This window comes from Molothrus ater, chromosome 16, assembly GCF_012460135.2.
Source record: "Molothrus ater isolate BHLD 08-10-18 breed brown headed cowbird chromosome 16, BPBGC_Mater_1.1, whole genome shotgun sequence".
In the NCBI taxonomy this organism is placed as follows: domain Eukaryota; kingdom Metazoa; phylum Chordata; class Aves; order Passeriformes; family Icteridae; genus Molothrus; species Molothrus ater.
The window spans coordinates 1,128,114-1,145,713 of record NC_050493.2 but is presented as its reverse complement, the minus strand read 5'-3'; the positions used below and the strand labels follow the sequence as shown (position 1 = coordinate 1,145,713).

The 17,600-nt window shown below is 54.0% G+C and overlaps 1 protein-coding gene and 1 non-coding gene across 4 annotated transcripts in view; one reads left to right on the top strand and one right to left on the bottom strand.

Moving 5' to 3' along the window:
- Positions 1-297: 297 nt before the first annotated feature.
- On the bottom strand, positions 298-388 carry LOC118692818 (small nucleolar RNA SNORD60). Its single transcript, XR_004981189.1, has one exon. It is a non-coding gene; the product is annotated as a small nucleolar RNA SNORD60 (small nucleolar RNA).
- Positions 389-823: 435 nt separating this feature from the next.
- The window catches only part of TRAF7 (TNF receptor associated factor 7), a 30,301-nt gene continuing 13,524 nt past the window's right edge, over positions 824-17,600 (top strand). Inside the window, exons 1-5 of one of the 3 annotated variants that reach the window (XM_036392646.2) lie at positions 824-924; positions 10,213-10,331; positions 10,515-10,572; positions 11,584-11,675; positions 16,690-16,806. In XM_036392646.2, the coding sequence (XP_036248539.1) occupies positions 10,251-10,331; positions 10,515-10,572; positions 11,584-11,675; positions 16,690-16,806 (348 nt within the window). In that variant the 5' untranslated portion in view covers positions 824-924; positions 10,213-10,250. Of the gene's footprint in view, positions 925-3,698; positions 3,753-10,212; positions 10,332-10,514; positions 10,573-11,583; positions 11,676-16,336; positions 16,468-16,689; positions 16,807-17,600 lie in introns of those variants that run through there. The other 2 variants (XM_036392647.2, XM_036392648.2) reach the window with 2 other exon arrangements.

Genomic DNA, 17,600 nt, shown 5'->3' with positions numbered 1-17,600 from the left:
GCGAATTCTTTCCTCCAGCCCATTCCGCAGCTGCTTCTTTGTGCTTCAAGAACTGCCTCGTTGCGGAGCAGGAGCATTTCCCGGGGCTCAGCCTCACTTACCGCCAACACCGGAGTAGGGAACACCGCCTTTTACCGGCCCACAGCGCCGGGGACCGCCGCGGATCGGGCACGGGGGCTCGGGACGCCGGCACCGCCGAGCCGCAGGCCGCGGCCGCTTCCCGCCGAGCCTGAGGGGAGAAGGCAGCGCGTGAGGGGAGGAGCGCGCCCGCCCGCCCGGCCCGGCCGCGGGCACCGCGGGCCTCAGCCGTGGCTGCTCAGCAGGGGCTGCGGCCGCCCGCCGCCCTCAGACGAGGTGTCAGAAAGGTAAATGTGGATCATCAGCGGCCCGCCCTCGATAACAGCCCAGTTACCGGCCCCACTCCCTCCTCCCCGCCCCGCACATCCGGCCCCGTCCCGCACCTCAGGCTGGAAAGAACGCACGTGTTCTCCGCTACGTCTTTTATGGCCACTGCGATGCAGATATTGGTCAGGCTGCTGTGGGTATAGCCAATCATCAGCGGTTGGCGTGACCACCGCCCCGCCTCTCCCAGCGCTGATTGGTCGCAGTTTTCCTCCCTGCCAATGGCGACGCGCAGCGCAGCGTGGCCCGAGGCGGCAGTTGCCGCCTTCTGATTGGTCATTGCTGGAGGCCGGGCAGGACCAATAGCAAGAGTGGTTGTAGCACGGAGTGACTGTCTGCGGGGGCTGCTGGGAGTCGTAGTCCAGGCGGTTCGACGGCGCGGGCAGGACGCGGCGCACAGGACTACAAGTCCCGAGGAGCGCTGAGCGCGGCTCTTCCGGGCCGGGCGGCGGGGGGCACCAGGCCCGGGCGCGATGTGCCGGGACCGGGCACCGGCGCTGCGGCCGCCGCCGCCGCTGGGAGGTACGGGCGGGCCGGGGGGAGCTGGGCGGGCCGCGGCCGGGCGGCTCCGGCAGGGGAGGGGCCGGGCCGGGCCGGGGGCGCCGGGCCTCGGGCCGGGGAGGTGCCGGCGGAGGCGCCCCGTGCCCACCGGCCGCTGTGTGTGGGGTGCCAGCGGCTCTGCTGGGGCGCTCCGGGCATCCCGAGCATCATCTGCGCTGCTCCGTCCCGGTGAATCCCGCCAGGCCTCGCTCGCCGCCCCCGCTGCCCTCCCGGGGTGTTCGCTGGCTCCCATCGCAGTCTGCGCTTAGCTTTGGCTTTTTCTGCTCAGTTTTGGCGTTTTGTGCCCCGTTCCCTGTCCGAGCAGCACGTGTTGCTGATGGCTCTTTCCTGCCCTCGCAGTAAGCTCCTTTCCCTGGGGTTTGGGCTCACAGTACAGAAAATGTGGGCTGTCTGTGGGTCGGTCTCTGTGGCTGCCGCAGAACATGTGCAGGTCCGGATTGTGAACTGTGGATTGTGGATTGTGCCCTTCTCTTCTCGTTCCACACGAGCTCTCGGGCTCTGTCCGTGTGTCCCGCTGACAGAGGCTGCCAGGCTGTGGGATCGCTGAGCTGTGAGCTGGGGAGGGCAGCGGGGAGGATTCCCTTGGTTCCACATCTCTTTGGGCTCTGCTGGGCTCAGACACAGCCACAGGAGCAGGTTCGGGTGTCCATAATGCCAGGTCCAGGCTGGTGTCCCTGCCAGGGTGTAGCTGTGATAAGAACTGTGACCCAGCAGTTGTTTCTTCCTCTCTGGCACCGTTCTGTGCCTTTGTTTCAGTCCCAGCTGTGTGATTTTGCCTCCTGGGGTGTTTTCCCCCCAGCAATGTGTTTCCAGGCTGCACTGAGCAGTCGGGTTCCTCTTAAACAGCTGCAGCATTCTGGCCTCCAGGGTTTGGCTGCTTCCCACTTCCAGTCCCAGCGAGGATGGTGGGGCTTGCAGGAGAGGGTTTGCAGGTGAAGGATGGTTCCAGAAAGCCCTTGATGAGTGGAAGCAGTGCGAGATCACGGAATCCCAGATTGTTTAGGTTGGAAAAGACCTCCAAGACCACTGAGTCCACCCTGTGCCTGATCCCAGCCCCGAGCCCTGAGTGCCACATCCAGGTGTTCCTTGGACACCTCCAGGGATGGGGACTCCAAACCTCCCTGGGCAGCCCCTTCCAATTCCTGACAACCCCTTCCGTGAAGAAATCCCTCCTGATGTCCAGCCTGCACCTCCCTGGCCAGGGAAATCCTAAAATCATGCAGGAAGCTGCAGGAGCAGGTCCTGTCTGCAGTGTGCTGGATCCTCTCCAGGCCCTGGGGTCCCTGTCTGGAGCAGGGGAGGGACAGGCTGAAGCCACCCAGAAGCTCCATTGCTGGGTTTGGTTTGTGTGCAGGTGACACTGCCTGAGGGAGGGAATGTTTTACCCTGTGGAAATGGGAAACCTGAGCCTCAGTGGTGTTTCCAGTCAGGGGATGCTGTACCTTCCCTGCTAGCACTCAGACAGGGGATTTCATGTCATTGGGCTCAAGGAAGGATAAAAACCCCAGTCCATGGTGTTGGGGTGGTTTGGTTCCCTGCCCTGGGGGATCCCAGGGTGAGCCCTCCTGTGCAGCCTAGAGCCATGTGTGCACACCTCATGGAGGTTTGTGTCCCTGCCTGAAGCCAGCCCTTCCCTTAACAATCCTGGGGCTCCACAATGCTGAGGTGCTGCTGGAGCCTCTGGGAGCCCTGCAGGCTCTGAGTGCTCCCAGGGACCTCGCAGGCCCTGCTGGCCCTGGGTGTGGGATTTCCTGGAGTCTGACTGTACCTTTCTCACAGGCTATCCCAGCCAGACCAGGTGTGCCAGGAGGGGTGTACTGGGGAGAAAATCCTTCCTGGGTTCATACTGGGATTACGTGGCCGTGTTCAGTCTGTTGGAACTCTCCCCTCCCAGTTTTTATTCCCTTTGCCATGGGCATGGTGAGGCACACACCAGCACGTCCCTCTGCCCATCAGGGGGTGTAGGGACAGCTGGGACCAGGAGGGAGGCAGCTGCCTGCTCAGAGGGGCACCTGTCACCCCTCTCTGAGCTCACCCCAGGAGCCTTTGGCAGCAGCACCCCAAATTGCCCATTCAGGGCTGCTCCTGCTCTGTCTTGAGCACAGCCTTGGAGCTTCAGGGCCACCTCTGAATGAGGTGTCCCAGGGCTGGAGGGGGCAGTGCCTGCTCCTGGGACAGCCTCAGCTCTGGAGAGCTGTCCTGGCAGTGGAAGTTCCCACCAGCACCAGTGTCTGTGTTTTGGGCAAGTCCTGCTCCCCAGCTCTGCCTTTTTGTGGCTGTTCCTGGGTACCCGGGTTTCCCTGGATTGTCTCTCCAGGCAGAGAGCGTGTTGCTGTTGTTATACAGAATTCTGAATAGTTTGGGAACTATAAAAGAGGGTGAGAAACTCCAACTCCCCTTAAAGCAAGCGAAGAACTTTTCTGTCTCCGATCAGAGGAATAAATCCTTGTGCTGGGACAGGGTTGTTTTTCCTGCACTAGACTGAACCCGGAGCAGCCGGGGCAAAGCTGGGAGGCAGCTGGAGATTGGCTGAGCTGTGGGATTTTCCAGCTGGATTTACATATCGCCCACTGCTCCGCATGCCTTTGTGTTTACATCACTGGGGAGCGATCCACACTCGCACGCTGCTGCAGCGGAAGAGGCACTTGGGCCGAGGAGAAGCCTGTCCCCAGCCCAGAGCTGGGCATGCTGGTGGCATCTCTTTGGCCGAGGAGAAGGCTGTCCCCAGCTCAGGAACTGGGCATGCTGGTGGCTTCTTGCCGGGCTCTGCTGCTCCAGGATGGCCAGGGGTGAGTGTGCTCCAAGGAGAAGTGTTTGCTCCAAGGAGAAGTGTTTGCTCCAAGGAGAAGTGCTTGCTCCGGGTGCCGGGTGTCAGGCAGCATTCCCGCGAAGCTGCTCCCCTGCAGCAGTGAGGGAGGAACTGTTTCCATCCCTCCAGGAGGTACCTGGAGCCCTGCAGCACTTTGGGAGTGAGGGAGGAACTGTTTCCATCCCTCCAGGAGGCACCTGGATCCTGCAGCACTTGGGCAGGGGTACCTGTGGTCCGTCCAGCAGCTGCAGCTGTGTTGGGCTGGTTTTATGGTCCTTCAGAGTGACCTTTGCAAGGGTGTGGAGTGCTTGATTGCAGCAGCCCAGCAAGTGTGTCCTGAGGCTGGTCTGGTGTTCCAGAAGTGGGAAATCCTGGCTGTTCCTTGGGCAGAGCTGTGAGCACAGAAGCCACGCTGGAGGAGAGGCTGTGTCCCCTGGAATTCTGAGTCACCCTGAGGCAGAGTTTAATCCTTGGTGTTTGGGGTTGTGGGACACTGAGTGGTGCTTCTGTCTCAAAGCTGTCAGTAGATATGCCATGGTGGAAGTGTCCACGTCCCCTGGTTTCTTTTGCAATCAAGGATTTGGTGCTGTTTCTCCCAGGATCACTGATCTGATCAATGAGTGTTGGTGTCCAAGGTGCCTCCTGCTTGCTCTCAGTGGCAGAACCCAAGGGAGCTGTACAGAAAAAGAGCAGGTGACTGGAATTTGCTGGATTTTTTTGGTTTTTTTCCTGAAGGAGGTGATGCATTTCAGCTGGATCTCTGAAGTGTTCTAGTCTCATCCAGAGGGCAGAGAAGAGTGTGTGTCACGAGGTGCCAAAGCTTTGGAGGATGTTGGGGGAACAGGGGGTGGAAGTGCTACTTCGTGCTTTTTGAGTCATGGCTATGGGCTCAGGTTTGCTGTGACTTTAATCTGGAAGAATCCCATCGTGTGGTGGGGTGGTTCCAGCTTTCCAGAGGAGGCAGTGCAGCCAACCAGAAGGCAAAGCAGCTGGAAAAGGCCTCAGCCATGGCACAGGAATCGGGGAATAAAGGAGAGAGGAGCTTTGATTGCTTTGGGTCTAGCAGAACTCCAAGAGAGCAGAGTCCAGGTGACACAAACATTGCTCTGGCTTCCTTGGAAGAGCAGAGGCCAAGTTTCTCCATGCCCCAGTCTTTGCTGCTGCCCTGCCGTGTGTTCAGGGGTTTTCAGTTGAGCTGCAAGCCCCTCTCTCTGTCACATTTGCAGCAGGGACACCAAGAGCAGAGCTGTGCCAGCCCACAGTACCCTGCAGGGTCCTGGCAGCCTCTTGTTCTCTGTCAGACAGGTCTGAGGAGCACCAGCAGCACTGCTGAGGTGTGAGTGCTGAGGATGACTGCTCTCAGCTCTCCAGTGTGGTGTCTTCCATCAGGATCTGGCCCTTCCCTCCCGAGGAACTGCAGCAGCACTGAGATTTTTGCCTTGGAGGGGGAGGGTGTTGTTGGTTTCAGGGCTAGGCTGGGGTTTTATTCTTTTTCCTTCACCAAATCCATAATTTAGCAATGTGATGCTCTCAGAAGGGGTCTGTTCTTTGAGGGAGGATGTGGAAGAGCACAAGCTGTGAGAGGCACAGCACGCAGCTGTGCAGTGGCAGGGCCAACTTTTAAAGCACCTTTTGATTAAGGTCCTTGTGTGGCAGAGCTGTGGATGTGCCTGTTCCTGCCCAGCAGTGCCTGAGGAGCTGCTGAGCCCACACAGGACAATTTCGGTTGCAGGGTCAGAGCTGGGCTGCATAACAAAAATGGTGTTGTAGGTGGATCCTCCCAGGTTACCTGAAATGGAAATAAAACTTCAAATGTAGCTTTTGTGTCATGGAACAGCACTGAATATTGGCCTCTATTCTAACTTCTAATTTAATTTTATTTTTCTGGGAAAATTGAGGTGCTTCATTTCACCAGAGCAATAACTTTTGATCCAGCTGTGGGCACATTTGAAAGCTACAGCTTCAGGTTTTACCATGAAGTATTGCAAATATTCTTCTATCCCAAGGCTTCATTATCCTTTAGGAAAAGCACCCTATGAAATGCTTTTCCTTTCTGAACTCCATTTGTTCAAAGGCATGGCAGTGTTCAAACAGCTGTTGAATGGGCTCTCTCAGTCCTGCAGTCAGTGCAAGCGCTGGTAAAAGTAGCAGCAATTAAAAATATCCCTTTTATTTTTATTGATGACGGCTCAGTACAATTATGGTCTCACTGTAAGACACTCAGAAGAGCTGGTGTGACTTATAAGAAAAACTCACAAACAGTAAAAAGACTGTTCCACAGATTCATCAGGTGGAGGTGCCACGTCCTGTCAGTAAGGCTGAGCTTCTGTTCATGTTTTATGTCCTTCCTGCACTGACTGACATCTGAAGAGTGTAAGAAATGTCCTGCTGGGTCAGGTGCTTTAGATTTTAGCTCATCTGCAACCTCTTTGTCTCCTTAGTTTTATGGGGTTTTTCATAAGCTCCTTACCACCAGCTGGTACTGACTGCTGGGCACAGCTGAGTGTCACCTGCAGCCCTGGTGCTTTCACTGCTGCCCTTTATTGCCCATCCTCACCCGGGGCTGGGCCAGGCTGGCTCAGCTGTGCTGCTGGGAGCCCTGGCCAGGTGTTCTGGGCTGCCTGAGGAGTGACCAGGGGGCTCCACTGCCTGCCTCTGCTCTGGTGTACCCTGAGAGGTGTCCATGGATGGAGAGGTGTCCCCAGAGAGGTGTCCATGGATGGAGAGGTGTCCATGGATGGAGAGGTGTCCATGGAGAGGTGATCCCTGAGAGGTGTCCATGCATGGAGAGGTGTCCATGCATGGAGAGGTGTCCATGCATGGAGAGGTGTCCCCTGAGTGGTGTCCCCTGAGTGGTGTCCCCAGAGAGGTGCCTGTCTCAGGACCTGCTGTATCTCTGCCTGCTCACACCCTGTGCTGTACAGGTCAGGCCAGATGCTGACAGCCCTGGTCACCCTGATGAGCTGCACCTGAGGTGCTGCTGGTCACAGAGTGGTTAATTACCCCAGAGTAGTTAATTACCCCACAATCACCCTGTGCCCTTGGCACCTGCGAGTGCTTTTGTGGGAGTATTTCCCTGGGATGTGCTAACACTCTCAGGGATGTGTAACCCTTGTGTTGTGAGTGCAGTGTTTGTTGTAAGAGGAACAGGTCTTACACCATAAATACCCAAGCAGTGAGATAAGGAAGTTCAGCCAGCCAGGGCAGGATAACCCGTGCCTGTCTCTCCCACTGCCAGGCACTCCTGCTCTGGGACAATTTGCCAGCCCAGCAGTTTCCTTGGGGTGAGTAACCTCAGAGAGAGGGAATTAGCCAGGCCATGGGTGCTGATTCTCCTGCCAGCTCTGAGGTGCAGTCACAGGTTGATGTGTGGCTGATCCTGTTGGGTCTCCCCTCAGCAATGGGAGAAGGAGCACTGCTTCCCTCTGCAGCTGCTGCTGGTTGGGTGTCCCTTGCCTGAATTACTAAAGTAGGATTTTAAGGCTTTTCTTCTCATTGAGTCTCAAAAGCCTGGAGTTGATCCCTGTGATGTGCAAATGCTGAAACCTATCGCTGCCCCCCCTCACATCTGGTTGTGATCAGCTGTGGGATTTACTGAATATTGCGTCCCCACAGCTTCCTTTTGCCGGGGGAGATTCCCCCCCTCTTTGTTTACTGTAAAAAGCACTGATGTTGCATGTTAAAAGAATTAAGTCCAGGCAAGGAGAATGTGCATCACAGGCTGGGTTCCCAGCAGCAGCCCCCAAGGGGACACTCAGGCCTGGGAGCACAGGACAGTGTAGCTGGCAGGGTTCAGATGCCAAGCAAAGGTGCAGAGATCTGGCAGAGATCTTTGCAAGTGCTGTAGGAAGTTGGTATTAATGTTGACACCATCAGCTCTTTTCTGCCTCCTTTTAAATTCTTTGCTATCAGTTGGAAAAGGTTCTCAGATGGAGAGGAAGGTGTGAGGAGCTTGTCAGACAATGCTCTGGAGAGGCATCTGCTCTGCTGAAATGCTCCTGTCTGTGGTGGGTGCAGAGGTTTGGGCTGAAATCAGATCTTGCTGGGGTTGTGCGGCCTGGCTGATATTCTGCTGATATTCTGCTGGAGATGTTTTCCATTGCTCACATTCCTCTGGTCTCTGCTTGGAGCAGACACCAGCAGGCTCCCTGCTGCTGCTGCTGCTGCAGGTACCTCGCTCAGCCAAGCTGCAGGCACAGGGCAAGCTCATAACCAGTGGGTGGGAAATCCCTGAATTCCACATTCCCTTCCCCACTTTGGGTTTATTGGAGCTTCCAGGCAGGGATTGAAGGGTCATGGCAGTGGCTCAGGTGGCTGCAGCCACTGTTTGTGGCACATCTGATCCAACCTTTGATGATATCGCAGAACTCCTCACACTGTCAGTTTATCCCCATTTTTGTTTTCCCTGTCTCTGAGTGTTTCCCATTGCTTGAGTCTCCATCTGTTCATCTGGAGGTGGTACATACCCTGAAAGTGAGAGGGAATGAAGCTGAGTCTCCAGACAGCCCTGATCCTCAATCAGGGTGGCTTTCCTCTCTTTCCACCTGGGAATGACTCTTTGCCCTAAACCCCACGAGGAATATTTGATATGCAAGGTTCCCTTAACCTTCTCTGACGTGGCTGATGAAGTGGGAGCAGATCCCTGCTCCTGCCTTTGAGCAGGGCAGGATAAAGGGGGTGTGAGTAGGTGTTGCACAGATTCGTATCCCTGGAAATTTGAATATTTCTCTATTTCCAGCCAACTATGGGAGGAGCAGAGTGCTGAATCCCTTTTCCAGAGAAGAGTGGTGAGCCCAGGTGTACTGCTAGATGTGGGGAACCTACATTTTAGGGATCTACATGTTACTGGACATGAGATAATGCAGCCTTGAGATGGGAAATCCCAGGAGACGCAGCAGTTCGTGCCATCGCTCATGGAAGTACTTGCTTTGCTTAATTTATGAGCACTGCATCATCTGGAAACCCCAGCTGGAGACCTCTCATCTTCAGCCTTTGTAGCTGGAGAGGGGAATCTTCAACCTTGTGCAGAAGGGGGGAGTTTTTGCCGGGAGGAAGCTCAGGGCTCCAGTGGCTCATCCAGGGCTGCCAGAGGCAGAGGGCCTGAGTCAGTGGGGCTCAGAAATCCTGGGGCCAGTGGCCAAACCCTTTGTCTGCCCTCTGCCACCTCCCACCCTCCCTCTGCTCTCTGTGCCCTCAGGGGATGAAAGGATAATCAAAGGAATCAAAGGATCCAGTGGCCAAAGCCAGACCTGTGGCTTGCTGGAGCCCAGCTTCAGACTCTGCAGGTCTCCCTGATGCTGCAGCACAGCTCTGCTTCATTCCTGCTGCTTTTGAGACAGCTCCAGACTCTGTGCTCAGCATCTCCTCAGGGATCTGGCATTTGCAAGCAGCCAGGACAGTGCTGTCACGTGTGTGGAAAACATTATCCAGACCCCTGGTTTTCAGATGGTTTTGGGCTTGGTTTCGGGGTTTCCGTTTGTTTGGTTTTTCTTTGGATTTTTTATAATTTCTGCCCACAGTTGTTTCTGGGAGTTTAGACCCGAGCAGCAATCCCCTGCTCAGGGTTCTGCTGCTCCTGGCTGCCTGCCCGCTGTTGGATCCAGAGCTGCAGGAGCACTGGAATTGCTGTGTCAGGCCCCGAGCAGAGCCTTGGCCGAGGACAGCCCCAGAGTCACCCTTGCAGTGTTCAAAATGTGTGTGCAGGATGTGCCCAGCCCCGTGTGCCAGGGCTCTCAGGGAAGTGGGAATCCCTGCACAAATCCCAGCTCACAGCTCTGCTGGGATCCTGGCTCTTTGGGAGCCTCAGTTTCCCTTTCTGTAAGGTGGAGAAATGCCAGTGGATTTATAAAGAGCTTGGAGATTTAGGACTTGTCAGTCCCAGGTAAGAGAAAACCAATTGCTAGAAACACCTGAGACATTTCACCTCCCCAGTGCCAGGCTGAGCTTTGTCCTCTCTGAGGGAAACTCCTGCCTGAGCCAGGAGCTTCTGTGTGATGGCAGAGGAGCTGCAGCTCCTTCCTGAGGCTGTCCTGGCTCTGAAGGAGACTGAGAGCATCTTGTCAGATTTGCTGGGACAGCAGCATAATTGTGCCCTGAAGCAGTATCAGGTTTCAGCAGAGGTTAAAGAAAGCAAATTCCACGTGTTTCTGCAGATTACTGTTGTGGAATTCTTGACTTTGCAAACTTGAGCCTAATGAACCGGTGGAGGGGGAGAAATGAGGCTCTTATTAAAAGATAATTATATATTTTAAAAATGCTGAACACTCACTCAGGAACAATTTGCAGGGATCTGACTTTGTCCTTGCCTCTTGCTTCTGAAAATCCAGGTCTGTGTGAGTTTAGGTAAACACTTGGGCTTTGTGCTGCAGGAGAGTGTTCTCTGAGCCCAGGGAAATACCCACAAGGAGCCTAACTCCCTTTGTGTCCTTCTTCTCCCACAGAGCAAGCTTCCCATGACTAACAGATGCTGGCCTAGATTATGAGCTCAAACAAGAGCGCTCGCTACAATCGTTTCTCCAGTGGCACTACAAACATCACTACTGCTGAGAACACTAACGGGGTAAGGCCCCTGCTGCTGGCACAGCAGCACAGCCCTGCTGCCTTTTGAAACAGGCTATTTGCCTGCCTCTTAAAATCTCACTCTTCACAGAGAAAAGCTGGGAATGTGTATGCAGCATTTCACCAGCTCAGGCAAAACCTGAAGGCTTTAAATGCCCTGACGTTGTTTTTTTCAATATTTCAGACAAGAATGGAAACAACTTTTGGACCAGCCTTCTCTGCTGTGACCACCATCACAAAGGGTGGGTATTTAATGCACTGTGTGTGGTTGTTGTCCTTTTACAGATCATAAAGCTGTTGGGAGAATCTCTCTGGTCATTAACCAGGTGTTGAGGGGCTGGGTTTGCTGTTATGTGTCCTGACAGGATGGAAATGAGCAGGCACAGGAATTTTCTCTCCTCAGGCAGACTGAGCAGTAGCACTGGGAAGCCTTTGCTGAAAACAGAGTAGTACAACAGGGTTTGATGCTGAGCTCAGCACCAAATCTTATTGATCCCTGTGACAATCATCACCAATGCTGAAAATTTCCATCTTCCCTCTGTGCCTGACTGTGAGTCACTCTGGAGCTTTGGTAAAACCCCGTGGCCCCTTTTAGCTCAGACAGGAGGGGATGCAGATCTCCCTGCTCATTTACAATTCCCGTGCCTTGCTCCTCAAAGCTCAGCAGGTGAGGGGAGCCCGAGCCCTGGCACATGGGGGGAATGTAGGAAGAGGCCTGGTTTCATTTTGGGATACAAATATCCTTCCTTTAATAGCAACAAAAAGACTTGACACTGATTTTGATAAGGATATGAACATCTGCCCGAGAAAAATGTTTGGATTACATTTGTCCTGGACTCTGGATGGTTTTGGACTCCCAAATATTTGCATTCAGACTTTTATACGTATCAGAGTCAGTTACATGATCTCTATACAAATATTTAATATTTAATTTAGCATGGCTCCCCTGTGCCTCAAGGATATCCAGACCTCCCTGGATCCTGGCAATTTTTACTGGTGGCTGAGATACATGGGAGTACAAAGTTTCCTTTTAATAGTATTTTTAAGGATATTACCTGTGCTTTTTGCTGGGCAAGCTCTGAGATCAGGGTCGTTCTGCCTGTGCTGATACATCCAGACATGAACCAGCATTGCAGAATCCCTAGTCTCTTCCTTTTCTAAGGAACACTGACAGCTACAGAGGCTGTCCCATAGCTTGGCAATGTTTCTGAGGATCCTAAATGCTTGTCTTTATTTTTTAATTCCCTGTAAAGCTGACGGGACCAACACTTTCAAGCAGCACCGTCGGACCCCGTCCTCCTCCAGCACCCTCACCTACTCCCCACGGGACGAGGATGATGGCATGGTAGGTGTTGGCAGGACCCTCCTGACTGGTTTAGCAGATCAGAAGTGAAATGAGAGGTGTCTGGAGCTCCTCTGGCCTCCTCTGCCTCCCTCATCATTCTCTGTGACCAGCCTCAGCATTGCTGGTGCCCTGGGGACACAGATCATTCTCACCTGGGCCTTTAGGCTGGAGCTGCTGCTGCTGCTTTTCACACTGCTTGAGATTGTTATGTGGGTCCAAAGCCTGGGAACTGCAAATCCCAGAGCCTCCTTGAGAGGCAGTTCCTGGCTCCAGGGAGAGCAGGGAGCTCAGGAGGAAGCAGCCCCTGCCAGGATGTCTGGGCTGTGACTGGGGCAGGCACTCTCCGTGTTGTGTTGGATGGATCCCAGCTGGCTCTGCAGTTATGGCCAGAGAATCCATTCCTATTCCCACCTCCAGATGGGGCCTCTGACCACAGGGAGCGGGTTTGAAACCTGCAGATTGGGATGTTGGACACTAAGGGCTGTGCTGGGCTTCCCACACAAACCATTCCTGTGCGTCCCAGTATCTTGGTGGTAAAGCAGTTCCCAGTTTTGTATCCAGTTTTATCACTCACTTCTGAGTAAGTTCTTTTAGGGGAATTTAGTGATTCAACAGTATTCAGGGTTAGCTGCTTGGAGAGAAATTAAATTAGGTAAATCAATTGAATCAAGAACAGCAACAGCAAAGCAAACCTTGATGAAAGGATGGTCCAAGGCTGGACCTTGTCCTGTCCCTGGTGCTCCTGCCACATCTCACAACCACAAGCTGTGTTCAGATCTAAACATGTTAGTAACAAACTTCAAATGAAGTATTTGTAGAGTTAGGTTACAAGACCCAGTTTCCAAGCCAGGCATAAATGGATCATTGCTGCTGGAGTTAGAGACTGGGGTCAGCAACAGTGTGGAGCTGCAGCACTTCTTAAAATAAATTTGACACCAGATTGCAAAGAATTTTATTGTCAGCATCCTATAAAGTTCCTTCTGTTGCTCAGAGATCTTGCTGTGTTTTATGTGAGCCCGTGGGGGTTTTGTTTGTTGTTGGTCTTTTTTCTAACAAGTCCTTTGAAAATGTGCCTGGTGTCCTTGGCAAGTGCAGCTCTCCAGCCCACCACTGACCCCAGGAGCTGGGCCAGGGCTCAGGCCACCCCTGGCTGTCAGCACAGACCCTCTGGGCTGAGGGCTGGCCTCACAGTGCCCTTTTCACAAGCTGGGCAGTTCTCACAGGGCAGAGGGGAGGATTTTTCCAGAGGAGGGGATGCTGTGAATATTCCATTTAGCCAGGTCTGATAAAGAAACTCCCTGACTCCTTTGAAAACCCCGCTGGCACAAACTGGGGTGTGCAGCCAGGAATGGGGGAGATCTCTGCTGGGAGCCAGCTTCAATCCTCTTGGACAGTCTCAGCCCACTTTCCCTGAAGTGTTAAATATTCTTCAGCAAAAACAGTGAGAGGATTAATGAGTGGTTCAGGAAGCAGCGTGAGGTGCTGACAAACCAGAACCGCCTCGGTCCTGCTCTGCCTGCTGCTCCAGGCAGACTCACTAACCCTCTTAGGAAGCTTCATTTGCTTTGTCAAGAAATAATCTGGGATTTCCCTTCCTCATCACTGAGTTTTCCCTCCTCCAGAAGCTGCCAAGGGCTTCTCAGCCATCAGAGAGACAGCTGGAGAGGAGTCAGAGCCCTCCTGTGACCTCCACCGCCCTTTTTCTTTCCTTGTAAAACTGCTGTTCATGAAACAGAAGCAGAGCAGTGTGCTGTGTGTGCAGGGCAGGATTGCTGTCCATGGAACAGAAGCAGAGCAGTGTGCTCTGTGTGCAGGGCAGGATTGCTGTCCATGGAACAGAAGCAGAGCAGGATTGCTGTCCATGGAACAGAAGCAGAGCAGTGTGCTGTGTGTGCAGGGCAGGATTGCTGTTCATGAAACAGAAGCAGAGCAGTGTGCTCTGTGTGCAGGGCAGGATTGCTGTCCATGGAACAGAAGCAGGGCAGTGTGCTGTGTGTGCAGGGCAGGATTGCTGTCCATGGAACAGAAGCAGAGCAGTGTGCTGTGTGTGCAGGGCAGGATTGCTGTCCATGGAACAGAAGCAGAGCAGTGTGCTCTGTGTGCAGGGCAGGATTGCTGTCCATGGATCAGAAGCAGAGCAGTGTGCTCTGTGTGCAGGGCAGGATTGCTGTCCATGGAACAGAAGCAGAGCAGGATTGCTGTCCATGGAACAGAAGCAGAGCAGTGTGCTGTGTGTGCAGGATTGCTGTCCATGGATCAGAAGCAGAGCAGTGTGCTCTGTGTGCAGGGCAGGATTGCTGTCCATGGATCAGAAGCAGAGCAGTGTGCTCTGTGTGCAGGGCAGGATTGCTGTCCATGGAACAGAAGCAGAGCAGGATTGCTGTCCATGGAACAGAAGCAGAGCAGTGTGCTCTGTGTGCAGGATTGCTGTCCATGGAACAGAAGCAGAGCAGTGTGCTGTGTGTGCAGGGCAGGATTGCTGTCCATGGAACAGAAGCAGAGCAGTGTGCTGTGTGTGCAGGGCAGGATTGCTGTCCATGGAACAGAAGCAGAGCAGTGTGCTGTGTGTGCAGGATTGCTGTCCATGAAACAGAAGCAGAGCAGTGTGCTGTGTGTGCAGGGCAGGATTGCTGTCCATGGAACAGAAGCAGAGCAGGATTGCTGTCCATGGAACAGAAGCAGAGCAGTGTGCTGTGTGTGCAGGGCAGGATTGCTGTCCATGGAACAGAAGCAGAGCAGGATTGCTGTCCATGGAACAGAAGCAGAGCAGTGTGCTGTGTGTGCAGGGCAGGATTGTTGCTGTCATCCTGCCTGGGCACAGTGCCACAGGTTCCCACCTTGCTGTGCCTGCATGGAGCTGGAAGCAGGGCTGTGCTGGAGCTTCCACATGCAGGCTGCTCCTGTTGCTGAGGTGGTGGAAGCTGCAGCTAAAGATTGCAGCTGAATATTGGACCATTGGATACCATGGATGGAGGCTGCCTGCCTGTCCAAATCTGTTTACAGGGAGCTTCACCTTGAGCCAGAGGTGAAAACTCTCCATCTTCCATCAGATGTTAGAGTGCTCCATCCTTGGGCTCTTAGAAGGTGTGCCTGATGTTTAGTGCAGAAATGAGGTCTCTTGAGTTTTATCCTTGTTTTCTTTGCAAAACCAAGGCTGCAGGTACCCAGAGGGTCTGGAACTGTCAGCACACCCTCTGCCATTCTGTGTTTTCCCCACAGCCCAGGGGGAGTGAGGGATCCTCCTCAGCACATCCCCTTCTGTGCTGTGCAGTTAACACCAGCATTATCCAAACCAGGACACAGGGAGCTGAGCCCAGAGTCCTACACAAACCTTCTGTGTCTCACACCCCTGCCTCCTGGAATGCTGCAGTCCCCTTCTCTGTTGGTGATCCTCTGGTGACAAACCTGCCTCCCTGCAGAGCCTGCCTTTGCTGCCCTCACCCCCTGTCACCTCCAGAGTGGGACTGTGCACAGTCATCCTGGTTATTTTAATAATTTCTGCTACTAGTGGAGGAAAATAATAAAACGAATGGATACACATGAAATGGATTTACCTCATTATAACCATTCCTCCTTAAGGTTTATGTATTTAGTCAATAAATATGCTGTCTTTAAGGGAAAGACATTTATGCTTTGGCTTCTAAGCAGATGCAGCATTTCTGAGTTCCTCAGAGCCCAGGATCATAAAAATGAGGCCGCAGAGCAGAGTGAGGAAGCAGCAGGATCCTGGTCTGCTGCTCTCCTGCAGCCCAGCCAGGCTGCACTGGGACTGCCATGTGCTTTGTCTCTGGGGAGGGCAGCAGCCCCTGAACCTCATCTTGCAGCTTTCATTGCTGGATTTCCTGCTGCCCCTGGGCCCTCCTGCATTGCCTTTGTCTGGCCCTGGCTCTGAGGTCACCCATTTCACCCAGGCCAGGCACACAGAATGCAGCTCCTGAGGCTCACATGGAACACGAGGAAAAGCATTTTTCCCACAAGGTGCAGGACAGGAGCTCAGCAGTGTCTGGTCCATGCAGCTTTCCCTGTTCCCTGGGCAGTGCCAGGCCTGGGCCAGGGCCAGGGAGAGAGTCCCTTTTCCAGTGGACAGCCAGGGATCCCCAGAGCTCCTTCCAGCCAACACTCCTCAGGGCTAGGGACTGACAGCCAGGCCTTGGAGAGTGTGACACGTGCAGATGCTCATCCATCATGCCTCGTCTGAAGTGTCTGAAGCTTCTGGCTTCATTCTTCCACTTCTTTGTCCAAGCATGCATTCTGCTCATTGAAGACCTTTATTGCTCCTCTCTGCACCTTTTCCAGTCCAGCAGCAGCATCTCTCCCACAGTAACCCCTCAGTGGCTGCACTCCCAGCTGCACTGGCTCCTCAGATCCAGTCTCCCCATGGTCTGCAGCCTCCAGTGGTGCTTTGACACCGAATGGCACCTTGGCTACGTGCTGGTGGTTGACATTCCGCCCTGGGAGACGTGCTGTGGTTAATATTCCAGCAGCAGCACTCCCTCCAAGCCAATCCCAGGGCTGCCATGGCAGAGGGGCTCTCTGGATTGGTGCTCAGTGTGTGCTCTGCTCTCCCCTCCCGAGCAGGAAGCGGCAGAGCCGGGCTCACAGAGAATTCAATAGAAGGAAGTCTCCGCACTTACGCAAAGAAATTTGGCAGAAGTTAGATAGTGAGTGCAACAACAAGTGCTGCTGCAGAGATTAGAGACATTGCAGGAGCTGGAGCGGTCTCTGGGGGAGATTTACAGAGCTTTCCATGAAGGATTAATTCTTCCAGGCCATTGCTTTGCGGGTGTGCACGGTAAGTGTGCAGGGAACGCACCTTGGAGAAGGTGATGCGCTTGGAATGCCTAGGGAGTTCAACCCGAGTGATTCCTGTCTCTGGGCACGGCGCAGGGAAGGGCACACAGCAGCAGGGCCACTCAGTGCAGCTGAAGTGCTGTGGAGGGGGAGAAGTGAACGTGAGGGCTCTGGCTGGAGTTGGGGAATGATTGCACTGACCAGAGCTGCTCTGTGTCCGCAGCCTCCCATCAGCACCCCGCGCCGCTCCGACTCCGCCATCTCCGTCCGCTCCTTGCACTCCGAGTCCAACATGTCCCTGCGCTCCACGTTCTCGCTCCATGAGGAAGAGGAGGAGCCAGTAGGTATTTGGGATTGTCTCAAGGAGCAGGGTTAGAAAGCTCAGTGTCAAACAAGTGACTTAGTGGGCTGTCGTGAGTGCGCAGAGCTCTCGGGGGCAGATTTTGTGCAGTGCCTGGCTCAGGCTCTTGCTTTTTAACTTTGTTTCCACCACTGACTCTGCTTCCTCATGTACCACTTCCCTGCCTGGAAAATGAGGACAATGGTGAGGCTTTTCTGCTTCCCAGAAAAACTGTAAGTCTGTGCAAAGTCCTGCTTGATTCCCTGGCCCTGCAGCAGAGCAGGGCGGGTTGCAAGGCTCAGGCTGGTGGTCTGGCCCCAGGCAGCAAAAAAATACAATTCCCCGTGGATTTGGAGCCCCATCCCCATTCAGGGCTGTGTGGCACCCCACAGACTTGATTGTAAGCCCCAGGAGGGTGCAAGGAATTGTCTACATTCTGGGGGAGGATACTTTAAACTGAGCTTAGCTTGTGACCCAGTAACCAACCCCAACTGGATGAATAAAAGGTCAGGCGGCGTTCTGCCACTGATCTAGGATAAGAGTTTGTTTCATATTTGGGAACCCAGGGGGCTGTGTTTGCATTTCTGAGAGCAGCACAGGATGAAAAGACAGAGGGAACTGCAGAGATTTATTGGAAATGCTCTGAAATGTGAGCATGGAGAGCTGTGGTGCTCTGGGAGGACGTGCTTGGAGCCCTGTGCTGGCTGTCCTAGTTGGTAAACAAAACTGGAGAGATGGGCCCATTGCAGCAGAAACAATGCTGTTTCTGGTTCCTGAGGAGTGAAGGAGCCCTT